This window comes from Lolium perenne, chromosome 2 (genome assembly GCF_019359855.2).
Source record: "Lolium perenne isolate Kyuss_39 chromosome 2, Kyuss_2.0, whole genome shotgun sequence".
NCBI classification, from domain to species: Eukaryota; Viridiplantae; Streptophyta; class Magnoliopsida; order Poales; family Poaceae; genus Lolium; species Lolium perenne.
In genome coordinates this window covers 326,757,583-326,769,234 of record NC_067245.2, presented here as the reverse complement: position 1 = coordinate 326,769,234, position 11,652 = coordinate 326,757,583, and the positions used below count along the sequence as shown (strand labels likewise).

Genomic DNA, 11,652 nt, shown 5'->3' with positions numbered 1-11,652 from the left:
ATGATGCCCCTCAACCGTAGCACCCTCCAGAATTATCCCACCACGTGACAAACACCGCGGATCACCAAGTACCAAGGCAACACCTTCAGGAAGGGATGCGATGTCGACACGACGGTGCTGCCCGGACCAATGAATTGGACCTAGGGTTTCCCCGGTACTTGGAGGGGAATGGAGATGGGGTATCCTCGGCGCCCTTCAAGAAGGAGTGGGGACACCCGCTGGCGCCGCCAGACAAACCAGGCAAGGATCTCTCCCGAACCCCACAACCGTAATCCCCACAAAGGTTCAGACTTGAGATGAGTTCTGACTTGAGAGTTCACCGTGCATGCATGCAATGCAACCCCAAGTACTCTCACCATTCGAAATTAAGTGACTTAGCTTTGTCTAATGTACATGATAGATATATCTAGACTCATTTTTAGTGTGTAGAGATGTTAGTATCTATACTAAATTGACTAACTTAGAGGATCTCTAACAGATTTTGTAAAAGTGATCAAATCTTTAAAATAACTACTTTTAAGGTTTTGGTCCATAAATGCCTATTCTACATCCCGTAAAATTTAGATGCCTCGTAAACATTTTAAAGGGCACCGAGAATGCACGCTCGAGAATATTGTATTCACAGTTTTGGAGGCAATTTCGCCAGTTCCATGTAAACGTTGGCGGATGGAAAGTTTCAGCGCACCTGGACCCCATCCAGTACGATCGACTCAACCAGCCCCCCTCAGGGTGAGCTCATTCTCGGGCTCCTATGGTCGTTCCTACCGCTCACTCTGAGATGTGCGTGTAGTGATGGAGGGGGAGGACGTATTAGAGACCATAAGCAGGGTGAGGTCGGGATGCGATTGGGATGGGGAAGAAGATGAGTAGAACATTGAAAAAGGAAAGACTAAACAAAGAAGAAAACACGACGGTAGAGCCTTTAGTGGCAGATTTACATTTGCGATTCTATTTTACGGGCACTGTTATGCCTTAGCTTGCTCGACACGGTAAACCAATTTTATACTCTTTTCGGTCTCTATTAATTGACTCAAATTTAGTTCTAGATACATCCATATTGAAGTCAATTAATATGGATCGGAGGGAGTACTAAATTTAAGTCAATTAAAAAGGAGCAGAGGAAGTAGTTTTTAAGAACTGTTTTTTACGAAATCTCCTAGGGATGCTCTTATTTCCGAACCGGAGATCGTAATACTTTGCTCCTGTTAGCTATTTGTACGCATGTGCCACACGCTGCAGTCCAACCATCTGATCGATTCAGCTAAATGTAGCAAGGCACGAGCCTACACTCTAGTCAGTACATTAATGTATCTGTCACTACAACATATTTATGTGCGTGTGTCAGCTAGTTAGCTAGCTTGCTAACCAGCTCGTCGGTTAGCTAGGGAAGCTAGGCTAGGTTGGGAGCGAGCGGATGAACGCGTCGACTTTGACGTTGGTGCGGCGCGCCAGGAACTTCATGCAGATGGGCGGCTTGATCCCGGCCAGGGCGAGGACCGACTGCGGCAGCGTCCAGATGCCGTCGCCGCAGATGAGCCCGGAGGCGACGGGCGGCGCGAACGCCTTGGCCCTGGGGCCGTCGACGCGGTCCCACACGAAGCGCACCAGGCTCCCGATGCACATGTCGATGCCGAAGTAAGGGCCGAGGTAGAACGGGATGGCCATGGCCATCGGCAGCGGGATGAACTGCGCCACGCTGGGCGGCGAGATGTCCCTGGCGAGGTTGAGGACGATGGAGGACACGAAGAAGCCGATGCAGAGCTCCAGGCAGTGCTTCGGGAGGGAGCCGATGCCCTGCACGCCCAGGATGGCCATGTTGCGGTACACCAGCGCGTTGGGCGACGGGTAGTCGGACCCCGGCGTGCCGATGTCGCCGAACGCCTTGTAGAAGAGCCAGAACACGGACGGCGCGATCACGCACCCCATGGCCGTGCCGATCACCTGGCTCACGAACATGGACCGCGGCGACGCCAGCGTCATGTACCCCGTCTTGAAGTCTTGCGTCAGGTCCGACGCCGTGGACACGATGCCGATCATCACCCCGCACGCGGCCAGCCCGGCGATGATGCCGCCGTTGGACGAGCCGGCCCACGCACCGATCATGAAGATGGCCAGCTTCCCGTACGTGGTGGCCAGCGACCAGTCCGTCAGCCCGCAGCCGTACGCGTTGCAGAAGGCCAGCACCGGCGCGATCACGTAGGAGCACGCCACGTGGTACCACCGCAGCTGGTGGAAGATGCGCGGCGCCGTGATGATGGAGATGAGCGCGATCGTCGCGTACGCGCCGAACGCCAGCGTGTTGGGGATCTGGTCTTTCAGGAACACCTCCGTGCGCCGCCGGTCGTCGAACGTCTCCACCGGCGTCAGGTCGTCGTCGGCGCCGCCGCTGATCGGCAGCGTCGGGCCCCGCAACTGCGCCACCAACGCGGTCATGGTGCGCGTCATCACCTTCAGGAAGTTGTACAGGCCGTCGCCGAGGATGAGTGCGATGGAGATGAACACCTACACGTAGGATCACAATCTTGCAGATTCAAATCAGAAAGCTCATCAATGTTGGAAGATGGTGATCTTGCACGCGTACATACCCGGTAGCCGACCATGCCGCGGAGGCTGCTGGGTTTGAGGTTGGCAGGGTACCAGTCGCCCTTCTTGTGCTCGATATACGGCCACATGATCCCCCACGAGATGACGCCTCCCACGAGCACAGAGATGTTGACGAGGTAAGGACAGATCATCCCGACGCCAACGTACGTCGCCGAGAAGTCGAAGAAGAACCTGCCACGGATACCAACATCCAATTATTTAAACTTCAGCACTCAAATGCCTGTAAATCTAATAGCAATTCCAAAATCCAAATCAAGCTAATCGAACTACTCCTACTTTTGCTTGTAGGCCTCGAGGCCCAAGGTGGGGAACGCCTTGAACCCGCAGCCCTCGCCGGCGGAATAGAACCACTGGAAGAAGCCCCAGGTGAAGCTCCCTGCGAAGAACTTCCCTAGCGTCTTCACCTGCCTCCTGCATCGATCCCAATTTCCGAGCACACAAGTTACTATCTGGCTTACAAAAATAATGCATATAAATAGTCAAAAATTCAATATTTTCTAAATTTGACAGTGAAATATTTTTTTATATAGATTTATTCAAAATTGTAAATATTGAATATTTCCTTCTAAGTTTGTAGACCTTATCTTTGGAAAAGAAGTACTAATTGACCAACATGCATGAGTGGATACAAATACAAACAAGACATTGTCTTTGCCCATGTATGATTGATCAAACATACTTGGCGAGCTTCGCACCCTGAGGAGTGTGGAAGCTGTTGATGAGGTGCGCTGTCGCCGTGCCGCTAGGGTAGCTAAGCTTGTAATCCACGATCATTATCTGAAAAAATAATTAATCGGCTACCATGACTCAACAAATAAATTTTAGATGCTAGAAGTTGAGTTACAATATTGATTGCGTAGGGTGACAAGACATGCCTTCCTGAGAGGCACGACGGAGAAGAGGCCGAGGAAGCTGATGATGAAGAGGAAGCCAATCATCCATCCCAGGCTAGGGTTCTTGATGCTGTCTTCGTCCCTCACCTCGCCGGATTGCTCGCTTATCTTCTCGCTCATTGCTAATATGTAGCTCCCAAATCCGCCTGCCACGTAAAATATGGCTACATATATTAGTGATGCATGTAAATAATCGTTGTCACTAAGTTAGGGAGAAAGTAAAGAGTGTGGCAGAGAGCAGGTATCATTGAGGTGAACACCACAGTGTCGAGCCACCCATACAAATCCATCACGGACCGGCGCTTAACCGTCCCGGCTGACCGGTTTTGCGCCATTCAATGGTTTACGGGACAAGTGAGACCCTACCTGCTCTTACATCTTTCCCAAACCGTTATTTTCTAGACGTCACCGTTGTGGCGAGTCGTTGTAGTCGTAGGCGTGCGTGTGCAAGTAGCGGTGTTCGTGATAGAACACGTCGCCGCACCGGCAGTCAAACCCCATCCATCACATCTTCCTCCCACAAGTCGTGCACCTGATCTTGGTATTGTGTCCTTCCTCATATCGCCCCTTCAAATTCAATGTCACCACTTCGGGCTCTACGGAAACCTATAGTTGGGGCTCGGCACAACCTAGGTTGTCATGGCAGCATTAGGAGATAAGTCTAGCGGCGCCAAGGGAATCGAAGAATCCTCAGACATTGGTGCATGGTAGAGGCACTGCGAACACATTTGGATGGAGCTGACCGAGGTCCTCCCTGGTTGTGTAGAGCTAGGAGTGGCGATATGGTAGAGGAGGGGATGGCCTTGACGGGTCTCCTCGCACGCGGTACATGCTCTATGCCATCGATGGATGAGAATGAGGTGGGAGGATGGGGGTTGGGGGCGTCGCTGCGAGGAAGGGTGGGGTGTTGGTGGGGGCGGGGGGGTGCCAACGAGGTGGATGATCACAGTAATGTGTCGTCTACCTCAATAGTAAAGGATGATAGAAATATTGAGTATGTGGTCAACATATGGAAAAAAGGTTGGCATCGGGTGGAGCCGCCGGTGGGAGGGAAAGTGACGAGGGTGTTGAGATTGTGTTGAAATTATATAGATAGTGCTGCGATTGAACTTTTGGAAGGAAGTTTAATGAAGTTAAAAAAAGTGAATTTCTCATAATACCTACGTGAACAAGCACATGAGCCATGCATGTACAAATCCTCAAAGCCCAACTTAAAATCTAGCCACCCAGAACTGGCACGTTGAAAAGGATATGCGGCCTTATAAAGGCCCAGTTGTAGGTGTGTGTGCAGTTGGAGAAGATCGAGGGGAGGTCGAAAAACAAAATCTGGGTAATCGCCGGCCGTTGCAGTTCGAAGGTCTCCAACCCATACGCATGATTGATGCAACGATCCATGCATGGGAGATCGAGCGCGTGTTCAACGAACATAATTTTGATCGAAATCGATGTACAGTAAGTACGTACCGCTGAACGCGATGCCGGAGCATGCGACGACGCAGGTCTGGACGACGGTGTTCTCCTGGCGGGTGAATGGCCTGACGCCGGGGACGCCGGCCTTGTCTAGCAGCGTGGTCCATGAGGTGAGGAGGAAGAAGCCGAGCAGCCCCGCGGAGACGTTGAGGGAGGGGATGATCCCCGTGGTGAGGTTGAGCTTCATGACGATGACGCTGAACATGAAGCCCAGCAGCGCGCTCACCACCAGCGCCCGCGCCGTCACCTGCTCCCGCCACCCGGGCACCTCCCGCCCCTCGAACACCCGCTCCACCGACTCCGCCGCGTCCTCGTCCTCCTCCCGGTCGTCGAACTTCCGCGCCATGGTCGCCCGGCGCCCGAGCTCTCCCCGATCCCCGGTCTCCGGTACGTCGTGCGAGCTCGTCCGGGTGGTGGCGTTCGTGGGGCTGTTCACTTTCCGAGGGCGTCCTGCGTGTCAGTCACTGGGGACTTATGGCTGTCTCTGCTTGCATGCACGGCGGGCTAGCTAGGGGACGACGGGTGTTGCTGTGTCGGGGTCGATCCGGGTCTCTCGGCAAGTGTCTCTCACTCATCACTCGTCTCTCCCGCGAAGGTAGCACTACACGGTCAAAACTGGCACTGGCAAGCCGCAAGCCTGACAATGAACGCGCGCCGAGGAACTGTTCCGATTCATTTCTGACGGCCTAAACTGAACTTGCATACGTCGCGCAAGCAACATCGATGTCATTTTTGTCAGACTTGCGCCTCCAAGAGACTGAATCCAATAGTGTGTATACGATTCCTCACTGATCAGTATAAATTACATAACACTCATATATTGTCAACTCATTATTGAACCAGTTGTAACTGGCAAGAATATGTGACCACTAAAAAATGGTAAAAAATGATTGCCAATGGTTCACGTTATCGTCTAAAAGTTTCTGTAAATGTGCTTACCCAATCAAACACTAGAAACCGCTACTTCAGATATATTGTTTGATAGAAGGAGCTCTAAAGTGATCTGTAACATGATATTTAATAATATTAGTAGATATCCAGAGCACAACACACACACATGCACACAAATCCACGCTATATGCAATTGTTAGAATAATTTAAGAAGGTAGTTTTTACAAAATCATGTTCAATTTTAGCTTAATAGAGGCGTATTTTCCGATAATATGAAATACAATCTATAATGAAGAAAATCATAACTAACTAGCAAACATGCTACGTTATTAACTGTGTCAACCATGTGACACATATTCTCTGCTAACTGCTTCGGCTTGTGAGTTCTTCGCAAAGCCTAACGTTTGACAGTCCTTTTGGAGGTGTTCCGACAGCCTCCTTTCGTCGGGATCTATGTTAAAGTGCATCTGGCATGGACCGTTCATGATTTGCTTTGATGACATGTTGTACCTGGATCGATTGCTCTGCCTGTTGCATCTCTATTGTCACTTAGCTGCCCGCTGCTCCTGCGGTAATCATCGCGGTGGTTGTTATCATTATTGCTGCGGAAGCCAGCCGAAACTTGTATGGGACCGTCGTATTACCCAAAGTTGCGAAATCTTGGCATATTTTGACTGTTGTTCCTGCTGCGATCTTCCTTCGGTGCACGAGTCCGCTTGTTATGGACGACGTCTTCGCCGTCCGCCCACTTATTTGCTATATCCATGAGTTCCGCAAACGTTTTCGGGTTCGCTCTTCCCAGCTCCTGCACTAGGTCTCTTCTGCGGATGCCTTCAATGAATGCGCCGATTGCTCTTTGATCAGACACGTGCACAGCCAAATTTTTATGAGGCTCCACCACTGGATATATGCTCGCATTGACTCGTCTGATTTTTGCATACATGCTCTCAGCTGTTCTATCGATACTAGCCTTTTGCAAGTGGATTTAAAGTTCCGCACAAACACCCTTTCGATAGTTTCCCAGCTATCTATCGACCCCTCTGGCAATTTCCTCATACATGATCTTGCAGCTCCGCTGAGGTAATCTTGGATGCTTTGCATTGTTGTTGCTCGTGTGCCTCCAGTTAGCTTTACTGTTTCCAAGTAGTCAACCAACCAATGCTCTGGATCTTGGAGTTCGTCGAACTTTTTGTAATTATCGGGTAGTTTGAAACTAGCATGTACTCGAGTCTTGCGAACCATACGGGTAAAGCAAGGGAGTCCATATAATTCCACTTCACTTTCCTCAATTGTTTGGCGATTCTCTCGACCTCTATCTTCACGACATCTCTCTTCACGTGCTCTATCGACTCGTACCTGAGCTGCATTGTTCCTTGTGTCGTCCTCTCTTTGGGTATTGCGGGTTGTCACCGCTGCCTATCGAGGGCTACGTTGCCGATGTGGTGAACTTGATCTGCGGTGTCCTACTTGCCTTGGACTGTTACGACGTGGTGATCTTGCGGGTCCCTAGGTAACCTCTATGCCAGCTATTGCTGCTCCCATAACACTGATGCGTACCATAACAGTTTGATATAAGGATGCTCGGGGATCACCAGGAGGTGGCCTAGTTGCCATCATGTATGCATGTGTCGCAATGTAAGCCGCTTCTAGTGTCTTGGGCGTTATATTACCTCTCGAATCTATCGACATGAAGGTCATGTCGAGATCTTGGATCAGATGCTCTCCTCGCTGGTTCTCTGGTATGCCTGCCATCCGAGATCGTGCTCTTTCTCCGGGTGCTCTATTGTTGTTTGCAGATTTCCCTAACTGCGCACCCAAGGTAGCTCTGCGTTCGCTGGATGCATCCGCTGCAACCTTCTTTGCATCTAATTTCTCCTGTAACTTCTGTAACTCGTGTCTTGTGCGTCTGAGTTTATATTGATACGCCGTGAGCTCCTCTGTTGTTGCTTGTGTTGTCATTGGTTATGCGCCACTTATGACCCTTCCGGCTTTGTTCAATGCAGCTTAAGAAAGTTGCACCTTCTCTCTTGGCGCAGTTCCAGCATATTTGGTTCATGTTCCTCTGGTGAGATCCGTGGGATCAACATGGGGAGTACCCAATGGGTCGAAATCTTCAGATTGCTCATCTTCCTCTACTTCGCGACCCGACGCCGTGAGCACGCATATCTGATGAGCGTGGAGTCTGCGCTATCATCAAGCTGTGGCGCTTGAATCATCGAGTTCCTTCTGCGTGGTGCCAGGCTTGGCACCCGCATATTATGCAAATGATCGGTGACACCTTCGTATAGATCGGTGAAGACCTCCTCGTTGTCGGTGAAGTTGATGATGTCGGTTAAGACGAAGTTGGTGAAGCTATCGGAGTCGTTGCCCCAGGGTAGATCGGTTTCGGCGGTCGACCCGGAGGTTAACCCGCCAAACAGATCGGCGAGTTTCCCGCTATCAGGGGGCTTGGTGAAGCGTGGCGGCGGAATCTCCTCATCGCCTGAGTCGATTGATGGTGTTGACGATCCCGAAGACTCGGGCTCGGCCGCCGACGGTCCCGAAAAAATCGGGCTTGAAAAGCGATGTGAACCTTCTTTTTAGACGAGGAAGCGGAAGCTCCTGAACGTCATGTCCATTGCTTCTCCCAAATTGGCGTATGCAGGCAAACAGACGGGAGGGTGAGGAACAAAATCGACAAAGTCAGATTGGATCTGTTTACCTCCTTCCACCGCCTTGCTTGCTGCCGACCATGATGATGATGCCATCGAGATCAGGACCTTGCTACCTCAACTCCCCACAGATGGCACCAATTGACGAGGGTTTAACTCCTCAATGCCTACAGATTGTAGACTTAGGGTTTCATGGAATTAGAGGGGCAAGTAGAACTCGAAGGTGGTCAGACGAACAAAGGCGCCTAACTAGAGAAAAATGGTGGTTTAGGGTTTACAATGATCGAACATGTCTTTCGCCCTTAGGTTCGCCCATATATAAGAGGTGAAACCGAGGCTTTCCGTGTCTTACAAGTATACAAACATCGAGTCGGACTGGGCCTTTACATATATTGTTACAAGATTTCCTATATTGACTCTATTTCCTAATCACATCCTCATCTTCATGGGCCTCCAAACCTTTGGATCCGCAGGCCTTCAACTCCTTAAACACCTAAAAGCATGAACCAGGGATATACACATGACATGCCCATTAGGCATACCAACGTCAATCTCCATGATAATTTAATGCCTCAAAAATGGTTAGTTCTCGATACAAATGATATAGCATTTTCAACCAAGATATGTCCATTGCTCATCCTTCTCATTTACTTTCTCCACTTCTATTTTTATTGAAACATGTAACTTTTTGTTATTTGCACATGCTCAAGGTTGACCCCAAGGTCTACCAAAACTCATCTACTGCAGTGCGGTTTTCTATGGTTGAAGACCCCTCATTAGCCACACATCAAAAATCAGTGGTAGATATTTTACGAGGAGATATGCACCACATATACCGTTTCATCCCCAGTGCGTATTTAATCACAAAAATGCCACCCCCTTTTGACTATTTTTGGTTGTGGTTGATAAGAAAATTTTCTGTAGTGATGATTCTTACATCTTGGAATCTTGAAATTACCAAATTCATTTAATATTATTAACATACATTTTAAATAAATTATGAATACCTAAAATAGAGTTGATATATGTAACTCTAGGGTTAAAGACACAAAGAAGGGGAAACAACTTAGACCCATAAAGTATATCATAATTATTCTTAATAGCATAAATTGGTTCTTTAAACATTGTCTCGTAGGAAAATGATGATTTTTTCGTCAAGGGTCAAGCCGAACCATTGAACACAGTATCTCGCAATCTCAAGGCAATTTCAAGGCTTGCACATGCCATTGATTATTATTTACTATCAAAGTAGTTACGACTTACTATTTGTATCACTCCCGCATTTAATAAAGTAGTACTTTTCTACAAGTTTGATTATGACTATGTGTTGAGCCGTAGAAACATGGTTTGAGTTGATGGTGGAGGTTCCATTGCACTTGTGTATACTTCTATAGGATTAACAACAAATATCGTCTAGTGATTCTTGCGCCATGTATTACACGTTAACCATTGAGATTTGGAATGAGACAGAGAAGTCAGCCGAATCTTCTTATGTCCGCATAACTTCATACTACTATTAGGTGCTTGTCCAAGGGGGTCTATCTATAGTGTAAAGGTTAGGACTGAGGCACAAAATGATCTACATATACAGTCTACATATACTGTACGATAAATGCAAAGGGCGGAATTATCAATGTGTCTATAAGGGAATGTAAGAGTGGTCTATAACAGTCTACCTATTGAGTAAATGTGAGAACTGCAGTCCGGAACGGTCTACCTATATGATAAAGGTGAGGACAACTTACAAAAGAGCACATGTGTATGCTCGCGCAAAATAAAAGTGATTGACTTGAATCATCAACTAGGCTCCATACAAAAGAGAGTATGGACAAGAAAGTACACCTAATTGGCAACAAAGTTGTTGGTTTCTTAGGGCATGGCCAATGGTGCCCTAGCTTACTTCCCCACTAATCCGATGTGCACGATGTAGTCTAAAATGTAGTTCAGATGTGGTAGCCGTTACCTACAGACGAGGCATGATCCTCACTAGAAAAGAATGAGATAGATGGGAAATGCTCGAGGGGGAATGGAAAGGTTGGAACTTGGAAGCTAATTAAACTGATGCTCTATATGCTTGCGTCACAAGGCCACATGTGCCTTGGGCTGGCCCGATGGACATGATCCATAGCCTCACGGCCTTGTGTTGATGTGGTTTTACTAGATGTGACCACTTGATGTTTGTACCTATGTATCTTTATGGAAAAAGTAACACACCTCCTCAAATTGTATTGATTTGTGGTTTGTTATTCCTTGTTTTGGAAAAAACTCTGGACGCGTTGGGTAAGAAACTCCGTAAAGTTCTAATCAACATGTGAATCATGCAGAAAATAAGTTTTTCAGAACAAAATAAATATTTTTAAAAATATTTATGAAAACTTGCATTATTATTTTTTGTCCAAGGAATATATAGTGAATCAAACACCTTAAGTTGAACTTGTTTACTCATCCACTTATTTTTAGCACGATTTTGTGAAAAACCAATATTTTTGTGATCGATGCAAAGAAGATAAAACATGTCTTATAAAAAGCTTTATTTTTAGCGCCAAATTCTCTCTTTTTTACACAGCTTAAATGACAAGTCGGTTTTTCATGAAAAGACTTTGTGCATACATAGCATGTGGAAATATACACGCAAATTTTTTGTTTTAATTTTTTTAACATTTCAAAATATATCAAAAATATATTTTAAATTAGACGAAACATATACATCCCAACAGCCAAAATATCACTCAGGCACTTTTCTTTGCGGTTCTGTATTTGCCACGTAACCATCACATGTCGATTATAATAAAAATTGAAAGGAAAGTTTGGCAAATCATAAAATATTCCTAAAATAGCACTGCCCGCATTTTTCAAACAACTTCTATTAGTCAAACCGTGAACTGCTTGTCAGTTTTTTTTTTTCGGTTTTGCTATGTCTCAGTCAACGGAGATTTTCTTAAGTCTAAGTCACTTAAAAAATGTGCTTTGAGTTGCACTTTTCTGTTAAAAAAGTGCAATTGCACTTTTCTGACAGAAATGTGCAACTGAACCGAGTTGCACTTTTCTCTAAACTGTAGTTGCACTTTTCTGAGTTGACTGAGACTTAAGAAAATCTCACCCAACTGAGACATAGGCACACCCTTTTTTTTTTTAGATCAAAA

The 11,652-nt window shown here is 47.2% G+C and overlaps 1 protein-coding gene across 1 annotated transcript; it reads right to left on the bottom strand.

The window, feature by feature from the left end:
* Positions 1–1,234: 1,234 nt before the first annotated feature.
* On the bottom strand, positions 1,235–5,364 carry LOC127337186 (probable metal-nicotianamine transporter YSL10). The gene is made up of 6 exons (XM_071825219.1): positions 4,962–5,364; positions 3,480–3,643; positions 3,284–3,381; positions 2,881–3,015; positions 2,586–2,775; positions 1,235–2,502 (listed from the first exon to the last, which is right to left on the bottom strand). Exons 1-6 carry the CDS (start codon positions 5,311–5,313, stop codon positions 1,396–1,398), a joined length of 2,046 nt encoding a protein of 681 aa, XP_071681320.1. The 5' UTR covers positions 5,314–5,364; the 3' UTR covers positions 1,235–1,395.
* Between the last annotated feature and the right edge of the window lie 6,288 nt (positions 5,365–11,652).